Raw genomic sequence first — 22,375 nt, forward strand, 5'->3', positions numbered from 1 at the left:
GTAAATAGTATGTACTTAATTATGTGGGACCTGGCTGTGATTAGGCTATTAAAATAACGTACACGTAAACCCACTGGTTTTGATTATAATTATTGTAGGTTTATTGTAAGGGTTTTAGTATTATAATTAGGTTTTGTTAAATGGATAAATCTGCGTCTTAGTTTTTCTTCTGCGTTTTTTCACGTCTTTTCTATTCGCGTCGTTTTCGCACGTCTTCTCCTCGTCGTTGCAAATTCTTAATTCCTTCTTCCCTTCAATTTTGACAGGCTTGCCACGTCGTTAGTTTTGTCCGATCTCTCGTTATTAGACCATCTGATCTGGGTTGCCACATCATTCCCACAAATCGGCCATCCTACACTGCATTCGCCTCGAATGCGTCGTCTTCATCGTCGTCATAAGGCATCCACGGCTTGAGATACTCAGCGCAAGTGCTCGTCTGCCTTGGGCCTTCGCTGAATACTGAGTCTTTAGCTACGTCATAGGTGTCATTTAATTTTACCCTTATAATGCGGTATGGGCCAAGATACTTCGGCTTTAGCTTTAGTCCTGGACCAAGCTGTGTTCTCAACTAAGTCGCCGACTTTGTACTTTGATGCTGGTCTTCGTCGTAAGTTGTATCTTTTTTTATTTTCTTCCTGCATTTTCAATATGTGTTGCTTCGCTTGCTTTCGAAGTTCATCTCGATCGTCGTTAAAAACATGAATCATTTCTTCTTCCAACATTTGCTGGATATGTATGTCGGCTTTGAGACGCATCTTGGTACCCGTAAGTAACTCAAAAGGCGTTGTTTTAGTGCTTCTGCAAAATTTTGAGTTGATGACTTGCTGTACGCTGCTGACAAACTTGAACCATTGTCGTGGATCAGCGATTGAAAGTTTTGAAAGGACAGCAATTATTGTCGTGTTTAGCCTCTCGACCTGACCGTTGGCACGAGGAAGACCTATTGTGATGAGATGATGCTTGATGCCTTCGGTGTTGCACTACAGTTGAAATTCCTCCGACGTGAAAGCAGATCCTTTGTCAGAGATTATGTGAATAGGATTGCCGAAGATTTTGCTTTGCTCCTGAAGTCTCGATACAGCATCTTTGGTAGAGGTCGTCTTGGTCGGATAGAGCCAGCAAAATTTGGTGAAACTATCGATTACTGCAAGTATGTGCTTATACTGCTTGTGAGTCGACTCCAAAGGGCCAAGGAAATCGATGTGATACGTCTGCAGCGGTTTTTCGTCCTTGCTGAGTGGATAAAGTTCGCCCTCTTGCTTTCCCTGCTGACGGTTGCTGACAATGCATGGTAAACAGCAGCTTATACACTTCTGAATCTTCTCTTCCAGCTTCAGTATGTAGAATTCCTTGCCAATGATCTTTACACTTCTTGACAGAGAAGTGACCGTGTTCGTGTGCTTGCTTGATAATTTCTCGTTGCATACCCGAATGAACAACAATGAGTTCACAGTCGTCAACCACTTTGTGTAAGATTCCCAATTTCAAGAAGTAATTGTTATGGGTCGTCTTTTCTGCTAGAATGTCTATGATGGCTTTAATCTGGTCATCTTGAGCCTGGATGTTCTTGATTCTGCTATGTAATGACGTCTCTGTTATCATCATCATGTGTGCACGACTTAGGGCATCTGCGTGGCTAATTCGTGTGCCAGCTCGATGTTCATCGACGTATTCGAACTCTTGTAATCGAAGAATCCAGCGAGCTATTCGGGTGCATAAGTCCTTTTTTTCTATGGTCTTGGCTAGAGCATTGCAGTCTGTTATGAGTCTAAATCGCATACCCAGTAAGTAGACCCTGAACTTTTTGAAGGCTTCCACAACAGCTAAGACTTCGAGCTCGTAGCTGGTGAACTTCTTTTCAGCATCTGTCGTCTTTCTGGTCGTATAATATATAGGATGCCACTGGTTATCGTCCGTACTTTTTTGCAGCAAAACTGCGCCGAATCCATCGATTGAGGCGTCCGTATGGAGTTCAGACTCGTGCTGCTGATGGAAAATTTTTAGGACTGGTTTTTGCGTAATAAGAACCTTTAATTTGTTAAACGCATCTAGCTGTTGGTCACCGAAATGAATTTTCGCATCTTGTTTCGTCATGTCAGATAAGGGTTTAGCTATCTGCGAGAAGTTGACGATGAACTTTCGGAAATAGCCCACTAAGCCAAGGAAACTCTGTAGCTGTTTCAGGTTAGTCCGAACAGGAAACGATGTCACAGCATGTGTTTTGGACGGCGATAGACTTATTTTCTGATTTTCAATTATGTGACCCAAGTACTCGATTTTGGTTTTCAGAAAATGACATTTCTTGAAATTAATTAAAAGTCCATACTCTGAGCATCTCCTTAGAACTTCGATGATGTTTTCTACAGCTTCTTTCTCCGTTTTTGCAGGAATTATAATGTCGTCGACGTACGGTATGGCCACGCCTTTACAAGTCAGGTCCCTGAAGATAGCATTCTCGTGTCGTTGGAATACGCTCGGCGAATTGGATAGCCCGAAAAGAACTCGAAGAAACTGAAACTGTCCGTTGTGCGTGACGAACGACGTATACTTGCGACTCTCTTCTTCTATACCAACGTGGAAGAATCCGTTTTTCAAATCAATCGAGCTAAATATACGCGCGTCCTGTAATCTGTCTAGTTGATCCACGATCAAAAGGAGAGGAAAATGGTATCTGATGATGAGTTTATTGATTCGTCTGTAATCGATGCATAGGCGATGAGATCCGTCACGTTTTTTAACTAGGACAACTGGGCTACTGTATTCCGACTCGGAGATTTCAATTACAACGTCCCTCAGCCATTGGTCGGTTTGTTTGTCTACGATGCATCGCTCGGCAAACGAAAGTCATCGAGGTCGTGAGTGTATCGGCATATCGTCGTTAAGGATCAAACGCATTTGAATGTTTGTGGATTTCGTGCTTACCGGTTGATAGTTTTGAACGGTTTTGTATACTACCTCTTTAGCTTTTACGCTTGCCGATGGTTCGATGTCAGTTACAACTGCTTCGCAGTCTTCAGTGTCAATTTTAAAAATCGAACTGATCTCTGCGTCGGCACTTCTTGGTTTGGTTACTTTCTCGCCTTCACTAGAAATTGTCAATTGAGCTTGCTTGCAAAACTCTTCACCAAGAACCATCTCCTTGTCCAGGAACTGCGACTCGACCAATAGAAAGTTCGTTACGAATTGTTCACCGTCAATTGTAATTTCATGTTCAAACGAACCCGATGGTTTAATCTTGTTTTGATCTGATTTACCGAAAGCGATGAGATAAACGTTGCACTCACTTAACTTTGGCTTTTTTAGATTTTTAAATGTGGTATCGGTAACCAAATTGTACTTGCTTTCGGTGTCGATCAGAGCGGTTTTTGTTTTCGCAATTCGCAGATGTGTGACCTTTTGCGCCGCAATTGTAACACTTTAGGTCTCTGCTTGTATTTCTGTTGGGCACTGCTTGGTTTTTGAATTCTTTTTTTGCCTTACTTTTGTTCGCCTTTGAAAACGTGAATTGACTTTTATTCTCACTTTTTGATTTTCCGCGGATTACTTCGTAGCACTTCAGTTTGTCTTTAAACTCGCTCAGACTTTTTGCGTTGAAGAGCACTAGCTTATTTGCACACGAATCGTCAATTCCGTCGATTATGTATTGGATTAAGGCACTGCTTTCGATGTTTCCCCTTGAAGCTACTTCTTTCATATGCAAAAAATATTCGTGCAGACCTTCCCCTTTCTTAAATTTTCTTTCCGCCATCAAATTGCGTAACTGAGCACTGTTTGTCGCGGTCTTGAACTCGGCCAGTAAGGCTTGCTTTAGTTTTACCCAACTCGTTAGTTCGCGCTCACTATTGGCAAACATTTTGGCAAGGCCTTGCAGCGATCGCTTGGCAAAAATGAACTTTTGTAATTCGTTCCAGAACATAATTGTCGCCATGTCCTCAAATTCCTTCACCCACACTTCGACCGACAAATTGTCAAGTCCTTCATCTGCCAAGATCCGTACAGGCGACACAAATCTTCCCAGTACAAACTCCCTCAGAATACTAGGACTTACTATTAACAACAAATACACCTGGAACACCCATATTACAAAATTAAAAACAGAACTATCAAAAACTCTAAATATTATTAAACATCTCTCTTCCCTTAAATATAACAGTAACACAACCACTCTTATCAATACTATTAAATCTATCCTCATTTCTAAAATCGATTATTGCCTGCCTTTCTACGGATATTGTCCCAAACCTAAATTAAACTGCTTAAAAACAACAATAAACGCAGCTCTAAGAGCAGCCTTAGGAGCCTACCGAACCACACCAGTAAACAACTTACTACTAGAAACTAAAACAAACACATTAGAACAAAAACGAAACTTCCTTACAGCCAAATTAAGTAAAAATATCCTTTTCGCCCACGGCACCCTTATAACTAAACTAATAAAGCCACATAAAAGAAAATACAGATACCCTAGTACCATAGACAGAATAATCCTAGCATGCAACCACCTATCCCTCCCCGTTTCTCCTATCCGAATCAGTAACTGTAAAAAATGTAATATGACTACCATACATAAAGCTATCGACACCAGTCTGTCATCTTATAATAAACAAAATACCCCTGCAACAACTTACCAACAACTTTTCAGGTCCTTACAATCCTCATATCCACAACACAATTTGTATATACTGACGGTTCTAAGGCTGATGGTATATCTGGATTCAGTATTACTGATGAAAATAACCTTTTAAAATCCGGTCTACTACCAATGTACTCTTCCTCCTATACAATCGCGATCATTGCCATCCTAGAAGCCACAAAACTTTGTCAAGGAAAGTCTGGAAAACACGCAATCTGCACTGACACCCTCTCCTCCCTTAACTCGATTAAAACCCTTAATAAACACTCCTACTATATTACATTAATAAGAAACATCATAACCAAAAACTTCCCAAAAATAAGCCTTATTTGGATTCCTAGCCACATAGGAATAAAAAGCAACGAAACTGCTCATTCTCATTTGCCAAACTTAGCCTTCAATCCCCCCTTATATACACCCCTAACTACAATTTTACTGACATCGCTCGACACCTAAAACAATGCTTAGATAATGAACTGATAAAAACCTTGGAAACAGCATCTCCTTGGTACCAACTTGTAAAACCCCTAACATTCCCACACAAAAACGAAATGAATAGAAGACAACAAATTATTATTAACTTGGACACACCAAGTTCACCAATGCGCATTACATTGATAAAAACCTTTCCTCTATCTGCCCCCCGTGCAACATCAGCCCAATAAGCCTAATCCATATTATTACCTCATGCCCCGCCCTTACTCTCCAAAGAACTGCATCGTTCAGCTCTCAAAACCCTTTCCACATTATATCAAATCCTACTTTAATCAATACCCAGAAAATCTTACTCTTTCTTAATAATTCGAACATATTATATAAGATATAATAAATTGTAAAATATAATCATCACTTCTAAATTACCATAAGCGAGCTTAAGGCCTTTTGTTGCTATAGCTCTAGAATAAACCCACTGTTAGCTTAAAGTTTTAACTATAAGTTAGCATTAGATAGAGGTTTTGTTAAATGGATAAATCTGCGTCTTAGTTTTTCTTCTGCGTTTTTTCACGTCTTTTCTACTCGCGTCGTTTTCGCACGTCTCCTCCTCGTCGTTGCAAATTCTTAATTCCCTCTTCCCTTCGATTTTGGCAGGCTTGCCACGTCGTTAGTTTTGTCCAAGCTCTCGTTATTAGACCATCTGATCTGGGTTGCCACATCATTCCCACAATTATAGCTTCGGTCTTTTTATAACATATTACCTTAAACTATTAGGAATATGAATTTTGTATTTTTAAGAATTACGAATTAAATTAAAAAAAAAAATCTAACGACTCTAACACATAGCTGTCTAAGAAACGGTCTGAGAATTAATGAAATAATTTTTTACAAATATTTTAAAATCCCTGAAATCTTCTTAAAATGTAACATGGACTTGCTAACATCGATTAATTCCTATAACTGCAAGGTTATACAAACTTCGTCTTGCCGAAGGTAACATCCTTTCTTGTTTTTATACCCGTTACTCGTAGAGTCAAAGGGTATACTAGATTCGTCAGAAAGTATGTAACGCGTAAAAGGAAGCGTTCCCGGTTCAATAAAGTATATATACATATATGATCAGGATCACTAGCCAAGCCGATCTTGCAATGTCCGTCTGTCTTCCGTCCGTTCGTATGAACGCAGATTCCTAAGCTTCCTACGCAGCGCAAGTTTGTTTCAGCGGTGTACCACGCCCACTCTAAGGCCCGCAATCCGCGAAAATCTTCAGCGCCAACAGTTTTTATGAAGAAAAAAAATTTTAACTAAAATGTATTTGCCTCATCAATACCTATCTATTGACTCAAAAAAAATGTGCCACGCCCACTCTAACGCCCAGAAACCGCCCAAAGTGTAGTTGTCACAATGTATTTCTCTCATTAAAATCATTCGATTGATCTAAAAAAAAGGTTTGCCACGCCCACTGTAACGCCCCCAAACGGATAAATCGCTTAAAACTGTCTTCCGCCCACATAACATATACCAAATAGCCGGTTTAGCGCCCTGCAATATTTTTTTGCTGCTTATATATCTCCATTTTTATTTTGCTCCCTCAAGCTGAGGAACGGGTATCGGATAGTCGAGGCACTCGACTATAGCGTTTTTCATTGTTTTTTCTGGATCGAGCGCCTAAGAGTGCTAAATTGAACTTACACTGCGCAAGAAGCTCAGGACTCCACATGGTAAATCCCAAATGTTTAGCTTCCTTTAGTTTTCGAGATCTAAGCGTTTATACGGACGGATAAACGTACGGAATGCATAGATCGCATCGGCTAGTTATCCTGATCAAAAATATATACTTTTCCACGAATCTGATTCATATACTCTTTTACTCTACCAATAACTGGTATTACAATAACCTGCTAACAAAAACGCATATTTGTATTAGAAGTTAAATAGTGAAACAGTTTTATAATTTCGCCAATTTTACAATTATATCACATTTTATTCCTTTAGATGAGGAGTGGTGCTGGAGCAGCGGCGTAGCTGAGGGGGGCGGAATACGCCAAGGGGGAGGAATAGGCCAAAGGAGCCGCCAGAGGAGCAGTTGCGTACTTGGCGACCACTGGAGCGGCCACGGGAGCAATCACTGGAGCAGCGGCGATTCCATTGTAGTTCCTGGCGATCACCTGGCTGCTGGTGGCGGTCACGACTGGAGCAGGAGCTGCTACCACGGCAGCGGGGGCAGTGTAGGCCAGGGGAGCAGTGTAGGCCAGAGGGGCGCCCAGGAGGCCGGGCTTGGCAGCAGCACAGGCAACGAGGGCGAGGATAACAACGGCCTGCGAACAAACCAATTAAATTATTATAATCCTCCGGAGTTGCACCCTCGAAGAACTTACGTATTTGAACATGGTGGCTTTGTCTTTGATTTGCTTCTTCGGAGGGCCAGAAACTGTTTGATGTCCAACTGCTCTTGGTGGAGCATATTTATACCCAAAACTTATTCAGCTCTGACTCATGTGCGCATTCAGTTCATTTAAATGCTGCGACAGTCTGCCGTTACCGTTTGCACTTTACCATACTTTATGTGATTTCCCACTGCTGAATGTGGAATATCTGTTGGTGGCCAATGGATTCGATGGCCTGAGGTCACAGACGCAGTCTTGCTTTGGTGTATAAATAGCGACCTAAAGTGTTGAGCGACATCACACAAGTTCAAGTTTTCGAACCGAAAGCACCAACAAATCAACCATCACAATGTTCAAATCCGTGAGTCTGAAGATATGATGTTGAGTTAAGTTTTCTAAACGTTTTTCCTCCTTAGGCCGTTGTTATCCTCGCCCTCGTTGCCTGTGCTGCTGCCAAGCCCGGCCTCCTGGGCGCCCCTCTGGCCTACACTGCTCCCCTGGCCTACTCTGCTCCCCTGGCCTACACTGCCCCCGCTGCCGTGGTAGCAGCTCCTGCTCCAGTCGTGACCGCCACCAGCAGCCAGGTGATCGCCAGGAACTACAATGGAATCGCCGCTGCTCCAGTGATTGCTCCCGTGGCCGCTCCAGTGGTCGCCAAGTACGCAACTGCTCCTCTGGCGGCTCCTTTGGCCTATTCCTCCCCCTTGGCGTATTCCGCCCCCCTCAGCTACGCCGCTGCTCCAGCACCACTCCTGATATAAGCAAATAAAATGTGATCTCATACTAGAATTGGCGAAATTAAAAACTGTTAAATTATTTGACTTTTTATAAAAATATCCGCTTTTATTAGCGACTGTTATGCCCGTTACGCGTACAGTAATAGGCTTGGTTAGGCTTGGTAAAACAATCGACAGTTCTATAAATAGTATCGATGGTCGAAAAACAATCTTCGATGGCTCGGTCCCACCACCGATACTATCATTCCAGAAAAAACAAGGAAGAACGCTATAGTCAAGTGCCTCGACTATCAGATAACCTTTACTCCGCTTGAGGAAGCAAAATGAAAATAGAAATATATAAGCAGAAAAGAAATATTGTAAAGCGCCACCTATCGGATATTTGTAAATCGCCATCTACAAGCTATTTCAGTACAAGTGGGCGGAAGAGTGGGCGAGCAAACTTTTTTTGGGTAGGTATTGATGAGACAAAAACATTTTAGCTAAACATTTTTTCCCAGTTTTAAAAAATTAGGCGCTACAGTTTTTTTCGTATTGTGGGTTTTAGAGTGGACGTGGCACCCCGCTCAATCTGCATGCGAAGTCTGACCTTTTATAGTTTCCGAGATCTCAGCGTTCATACAGATGGACGGACATATCTAGATCGACTCGGCTAGTGATCCTGAATACCTCATGGGGTCGGAAACGCTTCCTTATACCTGTTACATACTTTCCTAGGAATCTAGTATACCCTTGTACTCTACGAGTAAAGGGTATGAATACAATATTGTGGTATATTTCTATGAGCTTTCAGGAGTTTTCCACCTCAAAGTCACACTGCAATTCTACAACATTAAATAATGATCAATGTAAGCGACTAATTGACTATATCTAAAGGATTACATTATATAAGTAGTTCAGTGGCGTTGGAACAAATTTGTGCAGCGTAATGAAGTAGGGAATTCTTTTTTGACTTCATTGTTAAATGCATATAAGTAAATAAGTACTACCTATTAGGTAGACACTTCTATACAGAACGCACCAAACACTTTTAGATAACGTCTAGGAAGTTTAACAGGAGAAAAAAAAACGAACCAATAAAAATTATGTCAGAGTTGGGGAATCTTTTCTAAAGAATTGACAAGTTTTCGGCTAAATGCAACAAAATTTTGATAGTATCGCTAGTTACTACCATCGATAGCAAAAAACATCCATAGTGTTTTTTATTTGTTTATTTGCTTGTTTTAATCCCAGCGCTAAGCATACATATAATTTAAGGCACTAGTCACAAGTCTCACTCACCCTACTTTGGGAATTATTCATCCCGAAATCTTGAAAATTGAGGAAACAGACGCAATAATAAGGCTAGATCGACTTGTATAGTGAAACACTTCTGGATCTCATAAAGGCATAAAGCCGCTTACGGGAAATATATCCTGTTGCTTTAAACTCGTAAAACACTCTTAAACTAAATAAAGTGTACACTGCCTAACTGTCCAAAGACATGTTAGACATGTTTTTTCTTCCTCCACTTTTTTATGGGTCGTTGAAGGTTCCTTTTCTTTCTTCTTCGTTGAAAAAATGATTTATAAACTTTCATCCTAATCTGAAACTGACTCTGATATCAGGAGTAAGTCTTTTTCGATCTTACAGAGTATTTTTTTTAATTTTCGATGGACATGGTAGCGTGCGGAAAAATGAAGTACTGAATTGTCTGACATCAAAATGTTCGACAACTTTAACAATATGGCTGCGTTAGCCAATTTCGTTTGATAATCCCTATCGAAAAGGGGTTATTACAAACTTGGGAAACTTGGTCAGCTTATCAGCTACATACAAACTAGATTTTCAGAAGTTTCCACTTAGGAACAACGTAATTAAAAAGAGAAAACGCTATAGTCGATGCCATCGACTTTTAAATACTCTTTACTTAGCTAAGAGTGTTCATAATTGCACACCCGCAACGCCTCAACCTAGACTAGATTTTTTACTTGCTTATACATTTTAATGGATGGCCCGATTGTGAAGACACTGGCATGAATGTAGATAATTATAATCAACATAAAATCGCATTTACAGTTTTTAAAATATTTTAATATGTAGGCTCTATTCCGGTTTAAGAGTGAGCGTATTGGAGTTTTAGGGGGTATGGCACCCTGCTGAAATAAACGTGCGCTTTTCATAACCTCTAAAATCCAAACATTATCGCCTTTATAGTTTCCGAGATCTCTACTGGTTTACCTATTACATAATAATCTAGTATACTCTTTTACTCTGCGAGTAAAAGGTTTAGAAACTAATGAAACAAAACTTGTTTATCATAAATGAACCATCTGACATTCCAAGTCGACTTTCAGTTCCAGTACACCCCCTTTGAAGCATAGGTTTCTTACCACGCGCTTACTAAAGTATTCCTCTCGAAAATATTTCCAATAGTTCAGAAATAGGGCTTAGATTGTTCGAATTTTTCAACAACTCAAAACATGATTTCCCCCCTTTAACTAAGGGAATGCCATCTATAAACACACTACGAAACACCAGTTAATGAATACAAAATCGACATAAAGAAATATATTTTTGTATACCCTTGCAGAGGGTGTATATTCTTGAATGGCGTCACTAGACGAGTCGGACCATGCCCGTCTGTCCGTCCGTTTCTACGCTAACTAGTCTCTCAGTTTTAAAGCTATCGGGCTGAAACTTTTCTATTGCAGGTAGTACATGAGTCCGACATAACTGTCGGGAAAAAAATTTTTTAAAAAGTATATCTTTTGTTTTTTTTAACTATACCTTTTTAAGCTTGGATATAACATTTTTAAATTAGTTCTGAATTTCGAATTAAATTTTATCAAAATCGGACGACTATATCATAAAGCTCCCATAGGAACAATCGGAAAATAAGTGGAAAAATAATATTGAAAAATTATATCTTCGGTGTTTTTTAACTTATAAACTCCTACGCTTGGAAATAACTTTTTTTATTTGGTTTTGATTTCGAATTAAATTTTATCTAAATCGGACGACAATATCATATAGCTGCCATAGGAGCGATTGGAAAATTAGTAGGAAAACATGAAATAAAAATTATATCTTTGGTGTTTTTTAACATATAACCTTATAAGCTTGAAAATAACATTTTTTAGTTAGTTCTGAATTTCGAATTAAATTTTATTAAAATCGGACGACTATATCATATAGCTGTCATAGGTACGATCGGATAATGGGTGGGAAACAATGTGAAACAAATTATAGCTTTGTGGCTTTTTGACATACTATCTTATAATATTGAGAATATATGTTTTTATATTTTTAAGAATTTCGAATTCAATTTAATAAAATTATTGATTATTTTTTATAACTACAAGGGTATACAAACTTCGGCTTGCCGAAGTTAACTTCCTTTCTTGTTTTTTAATAAATTCTTCAGGGTGTAACCTATTTTCCTCGATTTACGTTATTGATGTTTTAACTAGGGACGGTATATTATATAAAGACAGTGTTGTTCACTAATCAATATAAAGAACAAACATCTAAGTGGCAACAATCATTTATTTTATATGTATATGATTTATCTAAGATGATTATTGATAACTGATCACAGTTTGATTTAGATGAACAGTGGTGCTGGAGCAGCGGCGTAGGTAAGGGGGGCGGAGTACGCCAAGGGGGAGGAGTAGGCCAAAGGAGCAGCTGCGTACTTGGCGACCACTGGAGCTGCCACTGGAGCTGCCACGGGAGCAATCACTGGAGCAGCGGCGATTCCATTGTAGTTCCTGGCGATCACCTGGCTGCTGGTGGCGGTCACGACTGGAGCAGGAGCTGCTACCACGGCAGCGGGGGCAGTGTAGGCCAGGGGAGCAGAGTAGGCCAGGGGAGCAGTGTAGGCCAGAAGGGCGGCCAGGATTTTCAATTATGTGACCAAAGTACTCGATTTTGGTTTTCAGAAAATTACATTTCTTGAAATTAATTAAAAGTCCATACTCTGAGCATCTCCTTAGAACTTCGATGATGTTTTCTACAGCTTCTTTCTCCGTTTTTGCAGGAATTATAATGTCGTCGACGTACGGTATGGCCACGCCTTTACAAGTCAGGTCCCTGAAGATAGCATTCTCGTGTCGTTGGAATACGCTCGGCGAATTGGATAGCCCGAAAAGAACTCGAAGAAACTGAAACTGTCCGTTGTGCGTGACGAACGACGTATACTTGCGACTCTCTTCTTCTATACCAACGTGGAAGAATCCGTTTTTCAAATCAATCGAGCTAAATATACGCGCGTCCTGTAATCTGTCTAGTTGATCCACGATCAAAAGGAGAGGAAAATGGTATCTGATGATGAGTTTATTGATTCGTCTGTAATCGATGCATAGGCGATGAGATCCGTCACGTTTTTTAACTAGGACAACTGGGCTACTGTATTCCGACTCGGAGATTTCAATTACAACGTCCCTCAGCCATTGGTCGGTTTGTTTGTCTACGATGCATCGCTCGGCAAACGAAAGTCATCGAGGTCGTGAGTGTATCGGCATATCGTCGTTAAGGATCAAACGCATTTGAATGTTTGTGGATTTCGTGCTTACCGGTTGATAGTTTTGAACGGTTTTGTATACTACCTCTTTAGCTTTTACGCTTGCCGATGGTTCGATGTCAGTTACAACTGCTTCGCAGTCTTCAGTGTCAATTTTAAAAATCGAACTGATCTCTGCGTCGGCACTTCTTGGTTTGGTTACTTTCTCGCCTTCACTAGAAATTGTCAATTGAGCTTGCTTGCAAAACTCTTCACCAAGAACCATCTCCTTGTCCAGGAACTGCGACTCGACCAATAGAAAGTTCGTTACGAATTGTTCACCGTCAATTGTAATTTCATGTTCAAACGAACCCGATGGTTTAATCTTGTTTTGATCTGATTTACCGAAAGCGATGAGATAAACGTTGCACTCACTTAACTTTGGCTTTTTTAGATTTTTAAATGTGGTATCGGTAACCAAATTGTACTTGCTTTCGGTGTCGATCAGAGCGGTTTTTGTTTTCGCAATTCGCAGATGTGTGACCTTTTGCGCCGCAATTGTAACACTTTAGGTCTCTGCTTGTATTTCTGTTGGGCACTGCTTGGTTTTTGAATTCTTTTTTTGCCTTACTTTTGTTCGCCTTTGAAAACGTGAATTGACTTTTATTCTCACTTTTTGATTTTCCGCGGATTACTTCGTAGCACTTCAGTTTGTCTTTAAACTCGCTCAGACTTTTTGCGTTGAAGAGCACTAGCTTATTTGCACACGAATCGTCAATTCCGTCGATTATGTATTGGATTAAGGCACTGCTTTCGATGTTTCCCCTTGAAGCTACTTCTTTCATATGCAAAAAATATTCGTGCAGACCTTCCCCTTTCTTAAATTTTCTTTCCGCCATCAAATTGCGTAACTGAGCACTGTTTGTCGCGGTCTTGAACTCGGCCAGTAAGGCTTGCTTTAGTTTTACCCAACTCGTTAGTTCGCGCTCACGATTGGCAAACATTTTGGCAAGGCCTTGCAGCGATCGCTTGGCAAAAATGAACTTTTGTAATTCGTTCCAGAACATAATTGTCGCCATGTCCTCAAATTCCTTCACCCACAATTCGACCGACAAATTGTCAAGTCCTTCATCTGCCAAGATCCGTACAGGCGACACAAATCTTCCCAGTACAAACTCCCTCAGAATACTAGGACTTACTATTAACAACAAATACACCTGGAACACCCATATTACAAAATTAAAAACAGAACTATCAAAAACTCTAAATATTATTAAACATCTCTCTTCCCTTAAATATAACAGTAACACAACCACTCTTATCAATACTATTAAATCTATCCTCATTTCTAAAATCGATTATTGCCTGCCTTTCTACGGATATTGTCCCAAATCTAAATTAAACTGCTTAAAAACAACAATAAACGCAGCTCTAAGAGCAGCCTTAGGAGCCTACCGAACCACACCAGTAAACAACTTACTACTAGAAACTAAAACAAACACATTAGAACAAAAACGAAACTTCCTTACAGCCAAATTAAGTAAAAATATCCTTTTCGCCCACGGCACCCTTATAACTAAACTAATAAAGCCACATAAAAGAAAATACAGATACCCTAGTACCATAGACAGAATAATCCTAGCATGCAACCACCTATCCCTCCCCGTTTCTCCTATCCGAATCAGTAACTGTAAAAAATGTAATATGACTACCATACATAAAGCTATCGACACCAGTCTGTCATCTTATAATAAACAAAATACCCCTGCAACAACTTACCAACAACTTTTCAGGTCCTTACAATCCTCATATCCACAACACAATTTGTATATACTGACGGTTCTAAGGCTGATGGTATATCTGGATTCAGTATTACTGATGAAAATAACCTTTTAAAATCCGGTCTACTACCAATGTACTCTTCCTCCTATACAAGCGAGATCATTGCCATCCTAGAAGCCACAAAACTTTGTCAAGGAAAGTCTGGAAAACACGCAATCTGCACCGACTCCCTCTCCTCCCTTAACTCGATTAAAACCCTTAATAAACACTCCTGCTATATTACATTAATAAGAAACATCATAACCAAAAACTTCCCAAAAATAAGCCTTATTTGGATTCCTAGCCACATAGGAATAAAAAGCAACGAAACTGCTCATTCTCATTTGCCAAATTTTTTTTTTTCATTAGCCTTCAATCCCCCCTTATATACACCCCTAACTACAATTTTACTGACATCGCTCGACACCTAAAACAATGCTTAGATAATGAACTGATAAAAACCTTGGAAACAGCATCTCCTTGGTACCAACTTGTAAAACCCCTAACATTCCCACACAAAAACGAAATGAATAGAAGACAACAAATTATTATTAACTTGGACTCACCAAGTTCACCAATGTGCATTACATTGATAAAAACCTTTCCTCTATCTGCCCCCCGTGCAACATCAGCCCAATAAGCCTAATCCATATTATTACCTCATGCCCCGCCCTTACTCTCCAAAGAACTGCATCGTTCAGCTCTCAAAACCCTTTCCACATTATATCAAATCCTACTTTAATCAATACCCAGAAAATCTTACTCTTTCTTAATAATTCGCTGTTAGCTTAAAGTTTTAACTATAAGTTAGCATTAGATAGAGGTTTTGTTAAATGGATAAATCTGCGTCTTAGTTTTTCTTCTGCGTTTTTTCACGTCTTTTCTACTCGCGTCGTATTCGCACGTCTTCTCCTCGTCGTTGCAAATTCTTAATTCCCTCTTCCCTTCGATTTTGGCAGGCTTGCCACGTCGTTAGTTTTGTCCAAGCTCTCGTTATTAGACCATCTGATCTGGGTTGCCACATCATTCCCACAATTATAGCTTCGGTCTTTTTATAACATATTACCTTAAACTATTAGGAATATGAATTTTGTATTTTTAAGAATTACGAATTAAATTAAAAAAAAAAATCTAACGACTCTAACACATAGCTGTCTAAGAAACGGTCTGAGAATTAATGAAATAATTTTTTACAAATATTTTAAAATCCCTGAAATCTTCTTAAAATGTAACATGGACTTGCTAACATCGATTAATTCCTATAACTGCAAGGTTATACAAACTTCGTCTTGCCGAAGGTAACATCCTTTCTTGTTTTTATACCCGTTACTCGTAGAGTCAAAGGGTATACTAGATTCGTCAGAAAGTATGTAACGCGTAAAAGGAAGCGTTCCCGGTTCAATAAAGTATATATACATATATGATCAGGATCACTAGCCAAGCCGATCTTGCAATGTCCGTCTGTCTTCCGTCCGTTCGTATGAACGCAGATTCCTAAGCTTCCTACGCAGCGCAAGTTTGTTTCAGCGGTGTACCACGCCCACTCTAAGGCCCGCAATCCGCGAAAATCTTCAGCGCCAACAGTTTTTATGAAGAAAAAAAATTTTAACTAAAATGTATTTGCCTCATCAATACCTATCTATTGACTCAAAAAAAATGTGCCACGCCCACTCTAACGCCCAGAAACCGCCCAAAGTGTAGTTGTCACAATGTATTTCTCTCATTAAAATCATTCGATTGATCTAAAAAAAAGGTTTGCCACGCCCACTGTAACGCCCCCAAACGGATAAATCGCTTAAAACTGTCTTCCGCCCACATAACATATACCAAATAGCCGGTTTAGCGCCCTGCAATATTTTTTTGCTGCTTATATATCTCCATTTTTATTTTGCTCCCTCAAGCTGAGGAACGGGTATCGGATAGTCGAGGCACTCGACTATAGCGTTTTTCATTGTTTTTTCTGGATCGAGCGCCTAAGAGTGCTAAATTGAACTTACACTGCGCAAGAAGCTCAGGACTCCACATGGTAAATCCCAAATGTTTAGCTTCCTTTAGTTTTCGAGATCTAAGCGTTTATACGGACGGATAAACGTACGGAATGCATAGATCGCATCGGCTAGTTATCCTGATCAAAAATATATACTTTTCCACGAATCTGATTCATATACTCTTTTACTCTACCAATAACTGGTATTACAATAACCTGCTAACAAAAACGCATATTTGTATTAGAAGTTAAATAGTGAAACAGTTTTATAATTTCGCCAATTTTACAATTATATCACATTTTATTCCTTTAGATGAGGAGTGGTGCTGGAGCAGCGGCGTAGCTGAGGGGGGCGGAATACGCCAAGGGGGAGGAATAGGCCAAAGGAGCCGCCAGAGGAGCAGTTGCGTACTTGGCGACCACTGGAGCGGCCACGGGAGCAATCACTGGAGCAGCGGCGATTCCATTGTAGTTCCTGGCGATCACCTGGCTGCTGGTGGCGGTCACGACTGGAGCAGGAGCTGCTACCACGGCAGCGGGGGCAGTGTAGGCCAGGGGAGCAGTGTAGGCCAGAGGGGCGCCCAGGAGGCCGGGCTTGGCAGCAGCACAGGCAACGAGGGCGAGGATAACAACGGCCTGCGAACAAACCAATTAAATTATTATAATCCTCCGGAGTTGCACCCTCGAAGAACTTACGTATTTGAACATGGTGGCTTTGTCTTTGATTTGCTTCTTCGGAGGGCCAGAAACTGTTTGATGTCCAACTGCTCTTGGTGGAGCATATTTATACCCAAAACTTATTCAGCTCTGACTCATGTGCGCATTCAGTTCATTTAAATGCTGCGACAGTCTGCCGTTACCGTTTGCACTTTACCATACTTTATGTGATTTCCCACTGCTGAATGTGGAATATCTGTTGGTGGCCAATGGATTCGATGGCCTGAGGTCACAGACGCAGTCTTGCTTTGGTGTATAAATAGCGACCTAAAGTGTTGAGCGACATCACACAAGTTCAAGTTTTCGAACCGAAAGCACCAACAAATCAACCATCACAATGTTCAAATCCGTGAGTCTGAAGATATGATGTTCAGTTAAGTTTTCTAAACGTTTTTCCTCCTTAGGCCGTTGTTATCCTCGCCCTCGTTGCCTGTGCTGCTGCCAAGCCCGGCCTCCTGGGCGCCCCTCTGGCCTACACTGCTCCCCTGGCCTACTCTGCTCCCCTGGCCTACACTGCCCCCGCTGCCGTGGTAGCAGCTCCTGCTCCAGTCGTGACCGCCACCAGCAGCCAGGTGATCGCCAGGAACTACAATGGAATCGCCGCTGCTCCAGTGATTGCTCCCGTGGCAGCTCCAGTGGCAGCTCCAGTGGTCGCCAAGTACGCAGCTGCTCCTTTGGCCTACTCCTCCCCCTTGGCGTACTCCGCCCCCCTTACCTACGCCGCTGCTCCAGCACCACTGTTCATCTAAATCAAACTGTGATCAGTTATCAATAATCATCTTAGATAAATCATATACATATAAAATAAATGATTGTTGCCACTTAGATGTTTGTTCTTTATATTGATTAGTGAACAACACTGTCTTTATATAATATACCGTCCCTAGTTAAAACATCAATAACGTAAATCGAGGAAAATAGGTTACACCCTGAAGAATTTATTAAAAAACAAGAAAGGAAGTTAACTTCGGCAAGCCGAAGTTTGTATACCCTTGTAGTTATAAAAAATAATCAATAATTTTATTAAATTGAATTCGAAATTCTTAAAAATATAAAAACTTATATTCTCAATATTATAAGATAGTATGTCAAAAAGCCACAAAGCTATAATTTGTTTCACATTGTTTCCCACCCATTATCCGATCGTTCCTATGACAGCTATATGATATAGTCGTCCGATTTTAATAAAATTTAATTCGAAATTCAGAACTAACTAAAAAATGTTATTTTCAAGCTTATAAGGTTATATGTTAAAAAACACCAAAGATATAATTTTTATTTCATGTTTTCCTACTAATTTTCCAATCGCTCCTATGGCAGCTATATGATATTGTCGTCCGATTTAGATAAAATTTAATTCGAAATCAAAACCAAATAAAAAAAGTTATTTCCAAGCGTAGGAGTTTATAAGTTAAAAAACACCGAAGATATAATTTTTCAATATTATTTTTCCACTTATTTTCCGATTGTTCCTATGGGAGCTTTATGATATAGTCGTCCGATTTTGATAAAATTTAATTCGAAATTCAGAACTAATTTAAAAATGTTATATCCAAGCTTAAAAAGGTATAGTTAAAAAAAACAAAAGATATACTTTTTTAAAAAATTTTTTCCCGACAGTTATGTCGGACTCATGTACTACCTGCAATAGAAAAGTTTCAGCCCGATAGCTTTAAAACTGAGAGACTAGTTAGCGTAGAAACGGACGGACAGACGGGCATGGTCCGACTCGTCTAGTGACGCCATTCAAGAATATATACCCTCTGCAAGGGTATACAAAATATATTTCTTTATGTCGATTTTGTATTCATTAACTGGTGTTTCGTAGTGTGTTTATAGATGGCATTCCCTTAGTTAAAGGGGGGAAATCATGTTTTGAGTTGTTGAAAAATTCGAACAATCTAAGCCCTATTTCTGAACTATTGGAAATATTTTCGAGAGGAATACTTTAGTAAGCGCGTGGTAAGAAACCTATGCTTCAAAGGGGGTGTACTGGAACTGAAAGTCGACTTGGAATGTCAGATGGTTCATTTATGATAAACAAGTTTTGTTTCATTAGTTTCTAAACCTTTTACTCGCAGAGTAAAAGAGTATACTAGATTATTATGTAACAGGTAAACCAGTAGAGATCTCGGAAACTATAAAGGCGATAATGTTGGGATTTTAGAGGTTATGAAAAGCGCACGTTTATTTCAGCAGGGTGCCATACCCCCTAAAACTCCAATACGCTCACTCTTAAACCGGAATAGAGCCTACATATTAAAATATTTTAAAAACTGTAAATGCGATTTTATGTTGATTATAATTATCTACATTCATGCCAGTGTCTTCACAATCGGGCCATCCATTAAAATGTATAAGCAAGTAAAAAATCTAGTCTAGGTTGAGGCGTTGCGGGTGTGCAATTATGAACACTCTTAGCTAAGTAAAGAGTATTTAAAAGTCGATGGCATCGACTATAGCGTTTTCTCTTTTTAATTACGTTGTTCCTAAGTGGAAACTTCTGAAAATCTAGTTTGTATGTAGCTGATAAGCTGACCAAGTTTCCCAAGTTTGTAATAACCCCTTTTCGATAGGGATTATCAAACGAAATTGGCTAACGCAGCCATATTGTTAAAGTTGTCGAACATTTTGATGTCAGACAATTCAGTACTTCATTTTTCCGCACGCTACCATGTCCATCGAAAATTAAAAAAAATACTCTGTAAGATCGAAAAAGACTTACTCCTGATATCAGAGTCAGTTTCAGATTAGGATGAAAGTTTATAAATCATTTTTTCAACGAAGAAGAAAGAAAAGGAACCTTCAACGACCCATAAAAAAGTGGAGGAAGAAAAAACATGTCTAACATGTCTTTGGACAGTTAGGCAGTGTACACTTTATTTAGTTTAAGAGTGTTTTACGAGTTTAAAGCAACAGGATATATTTCCCGTAAGCGGCTTTATGCCTTTATGAGATCCAGAAGTGTTTCACTATACAAGTCGATCTAGCCTTATTATTGCGTCTGTTTCCTCAATTTTCAAGATTTCGGGATGAATAATTCCCAAAGTAGGGTGAGTGAGACTTGTGACTAGTGCCTTAAATTATATGTATGCTTAGCGCTGGGATTAAAACAAGCAAATAAACAAATAAAAAACACTATGGATGTTTTTTGCTATCGATGGTAGTAACTAGCGATACTATCAAAATTTTGTTGCATTTAGCCGAAAACTTGTCAATTCTTTAGAAAAGATTCCCAAACTCTGACATAATTTTTATTGGTTCGCTATTTTTTCTTTCTTGTTAAACTTCCTAGACGTTATCTAAAAGTGTTTGGTGCGTTCTGTGTAGAAGTGTCTACCTAATAGGTAGTACTTATTTACTTATATGCATTTAACAATGAAGTCAAAAAAGAATTCCCTACTTCATTACGCTGCACAAATTTGTTCCAACGCCACTGAACTACTTATATAATGTAATCCTTTAGATATAGTCAATTAGTCGCTTACATTGATCATTATTTAATGTTGTAGAATTGCAGTGTGACTTTGAGGTGGAAAACTCCTGAAAGCTCATATAAATATACCACAGTATTCTATTCATACCCGTTACTCGTAGAGTACAAGGGTATACTAGATTCCTAGGAAAGTATGTAACAGGTATAAGGAAGCGTTTCCGACCCCATAAGGTATTTATATTCTTGGTCAGGATCACTAGCCGAGTCGATCTAGATATGTCCGTCCATCAGTATGAACGCTGAGATCTCGGAAACTATAAAAGGTCAGACTTCGCATGCAGATTGAGCGGGGTGCCACGTCCACTCTAAAACCCACAATACGAAAAAAACTGTAGCGCCTAATTTTTTAAAACTGGGAAAAAATGTTTAGCTAAAATGTTTTTAACTCATCAATACCTAAAAAAAGTTTGCTCGCCCACTCTTCCGCCCACTTGTACTAAAATAGCTTGTAGATGGCGCTTTACAAAATCGCTTTGTTGCTTATATGTATATAAAGCGTTCTTCCTTGCTTATTTTTCAAATATACCTTAAACTCTCAGAAAATATTCTTATACCCATTACTCATAGAGTAAAAGGGTAAACAAGATTCGTACGAAAGTATGTAACAAATAAAAGGAAGTGTTTCCGACCCCATGACTGTGGTGTCCACAATTGTCATGCTAATCAATTTTGTTTTCCTAAAATTTATTTGTCTCATTACAACTTTTCGATTGACCGAAAAAAATTTGTGCCACACCCCAAAGGTCTAAAACTCTGAAAACTGTCTTCCGCTACAAATACCAAAATAGCCGATAGGTGGCGTTTTACAATATTTCTTTCCTGCTTACATATTTCCATTTTCATTTTGCTTCCTCAAGCGGAGTAAAGGTTATCTGATAGTCGAGGCACTTGACTATAGCGTTCTTCCTTGTTTTTTCTGGAATGATAGTATCGGTGGTGGGACCGAGCCATCGAAGATTGTTTTTCGACCATCGATACTATTTATAGAACTGTCGATTGTTTTACCAAGCCTAACCAAGCCTATTACTGTACGCGTAACGGGCATAACAGTCGCTAATAAAAGCGAATATTTTTATAAAAAGTCAAATAATTTAACAGTTTTTAATTTCGCCAATTCCAGTATGAGATCACATTTTATTTGCTTATATCAGGAGTGGTGCTGGAGCAGCGGCGTAGCTGAGGGGGGCGGAATACGCCAAGGGGGAGGAATAGGCCAAAGGAGCCGCCAGAGGAGCAGTTGCGTACTTGGCGACCACTGGAGCTGCCACGGGAGCAATCACTGGAGCAGCGGCGATTCCATTGTAGTTCCTGGCGATCACCTGGCTGCTGGTGGCGGTCACGACTGGAGCAGGAGCAGCCACCAAGGCAGCGGGGGCAGTGTAGGCCAGGGGAGCAGAGTAGGCCAGAGGGGCGCCCAGGAGGCCGGGCTTGGCAGCAGCACAGGCAACGAGGGCGAGGATAACAACGGCCTAAGGAGGAAAAACGTTTAGAAAACTTAACTCAACATCATATCTTCAGACTCACGGATTTGAACATTGTGATGGTTGATTTGTTGGTGCTTTCGGTTCGAAAACTTGAACTTGTGTGATGTCGCTCAACACTTTAGGTCGCTATTTATACACCAAAGCAAGACTGCGTCTGTGACCTCAGGCCATCGAATCCATTGGCCACCAACAGAT

At 39.9% G+C, this 22,375-nt stretch overlaps 5 protein-coding genes across 5 annotated transcripts; 2 read left to right on the forward strand and 3 right to left on the reverse strand.

The window, feature by feature from the left end:
- Positions 1-7,024: 7,024 nt before the first annotated feature.
- LOC122819038 (cuticle protein 38-like) lies at positions 7,025-7,489 on the reverse strand. Its single transcript, XM_050886497.1, has 2 exons — positions 7,447-7,489; positions 7,025-7,386 (listed from the first exon to the last, which is right to left on the reverse strand). Exons 1-2 carry the CDS (start codon positions 7,456-7,458, stop codon positions 7,060-7,062), a joined length of 339 nt encoding a protein of 112 aa, XP_050742454.1. The 5' UTR covers positions 7,459-7,489; the 3' UTR covers positions 7,025-7,059.
- Positions 7,490-7,768: 279 nt separating this feature from the next.
- LOC122819040 (cuticle protein 16.5-like) lies at positions 7,769-8,271 on the forward strand. Its single transcript, XM_044095089.2, has 2 exons — positions 7,769-7,816; positions 7,872-8,271. The coding sequence occupies exons 1-2, from the start codon at positions 7,805-7,807 to the stop codon at positions 8,214-8,216; spliced, it is 357 nt and encodes a 118-aa protein (XP_043951024.2). The 5' UTR covers positions 7,769-7,804; the 3' UTR covers positions 8,217-8,271.
- An 8,493-nt stretch (positions 8,272-16,764) lies between these two features.
- LOC127010902 (cuticle protein 38-like) lies at positions 16,765-17,222 on the reverse strand. The gene is made up of 2 exons (XM_050886498.1): positions 17,180-17,222; positions 16,765-17,119 (listed from the first exon to the last, which is right to left on the reverse strand). Exons 1-2 carry the CDS (start codon positions 17,189-17,191, stop codon positions 16,793-16,795), a joined length of 339 nt encoding a protein of 112 aa, XP_050742455.1. The 5' UTR covers positions 17,192-17,222; the 3' UTR covers positions 16,765-16,792.
- Positions 17,223-17,501: 279 nt separating this feature from the next.
- On the forward strand, positions 17,502-18,063 carry LOC122819039 (cuticle protein 16.5-like). The gene is made up of 2 exons (XM_044095088.2): positions 17,502-17,549; positions 17,605-18,063. The coding sequence occupies exons 1-2, from the start codon at positions 17,538-17,540 to the stop codon at positions 17,947-17,949; spliced, it is 357 nt and encodes a 118-aa protein (XP_043951023.2). The 5' UTR covers positions 17,502-17,537; the 3' UTR covers positions 17,950-18,063.
- Positions 18,064-21,818: 3,755 nt separating this feature from the next.
- LOC108031869 (cuticle protein 38) lies at positions 21,819-22,268 on the reverse strand. The gene is made up of 2 exons (XM_050886499.1): positions 22,221-22,268; positions 21,819-22,165 (listed from the first exon to the last, which is right to left on the reverse strand). The coding sequence occupies exons 1-2, from the start codon at positions 22,230-22,232 to the stop codon at positions 21,839-21,841; spliced, it is 339 nt and encodes a 112-aa protein (XP_050742456.1). The 5' UTR covers positions 22,233-22,268; the 3' UTR covers positions 21,819-21,838.
- Between the last annotated feature and the right edge of the window lie 107 nt (positions 22,269-22,375).

This window comes from Drosophila biarmipes, chromosome 3L (assembly GCF_025231255.1).
Source record: "Drosophila biarmipes strain raj3 chromosome 3L, RU_DBia_V1.1, whole genome shotgun sequence".
Taxonomy (NCBI): domain Eukaryota; kingdom Metazoa; phylum Arthropoda; class Insecta; order Diptera; family Drosophilidae; genus Drosophila; species Drosophila biarmipes.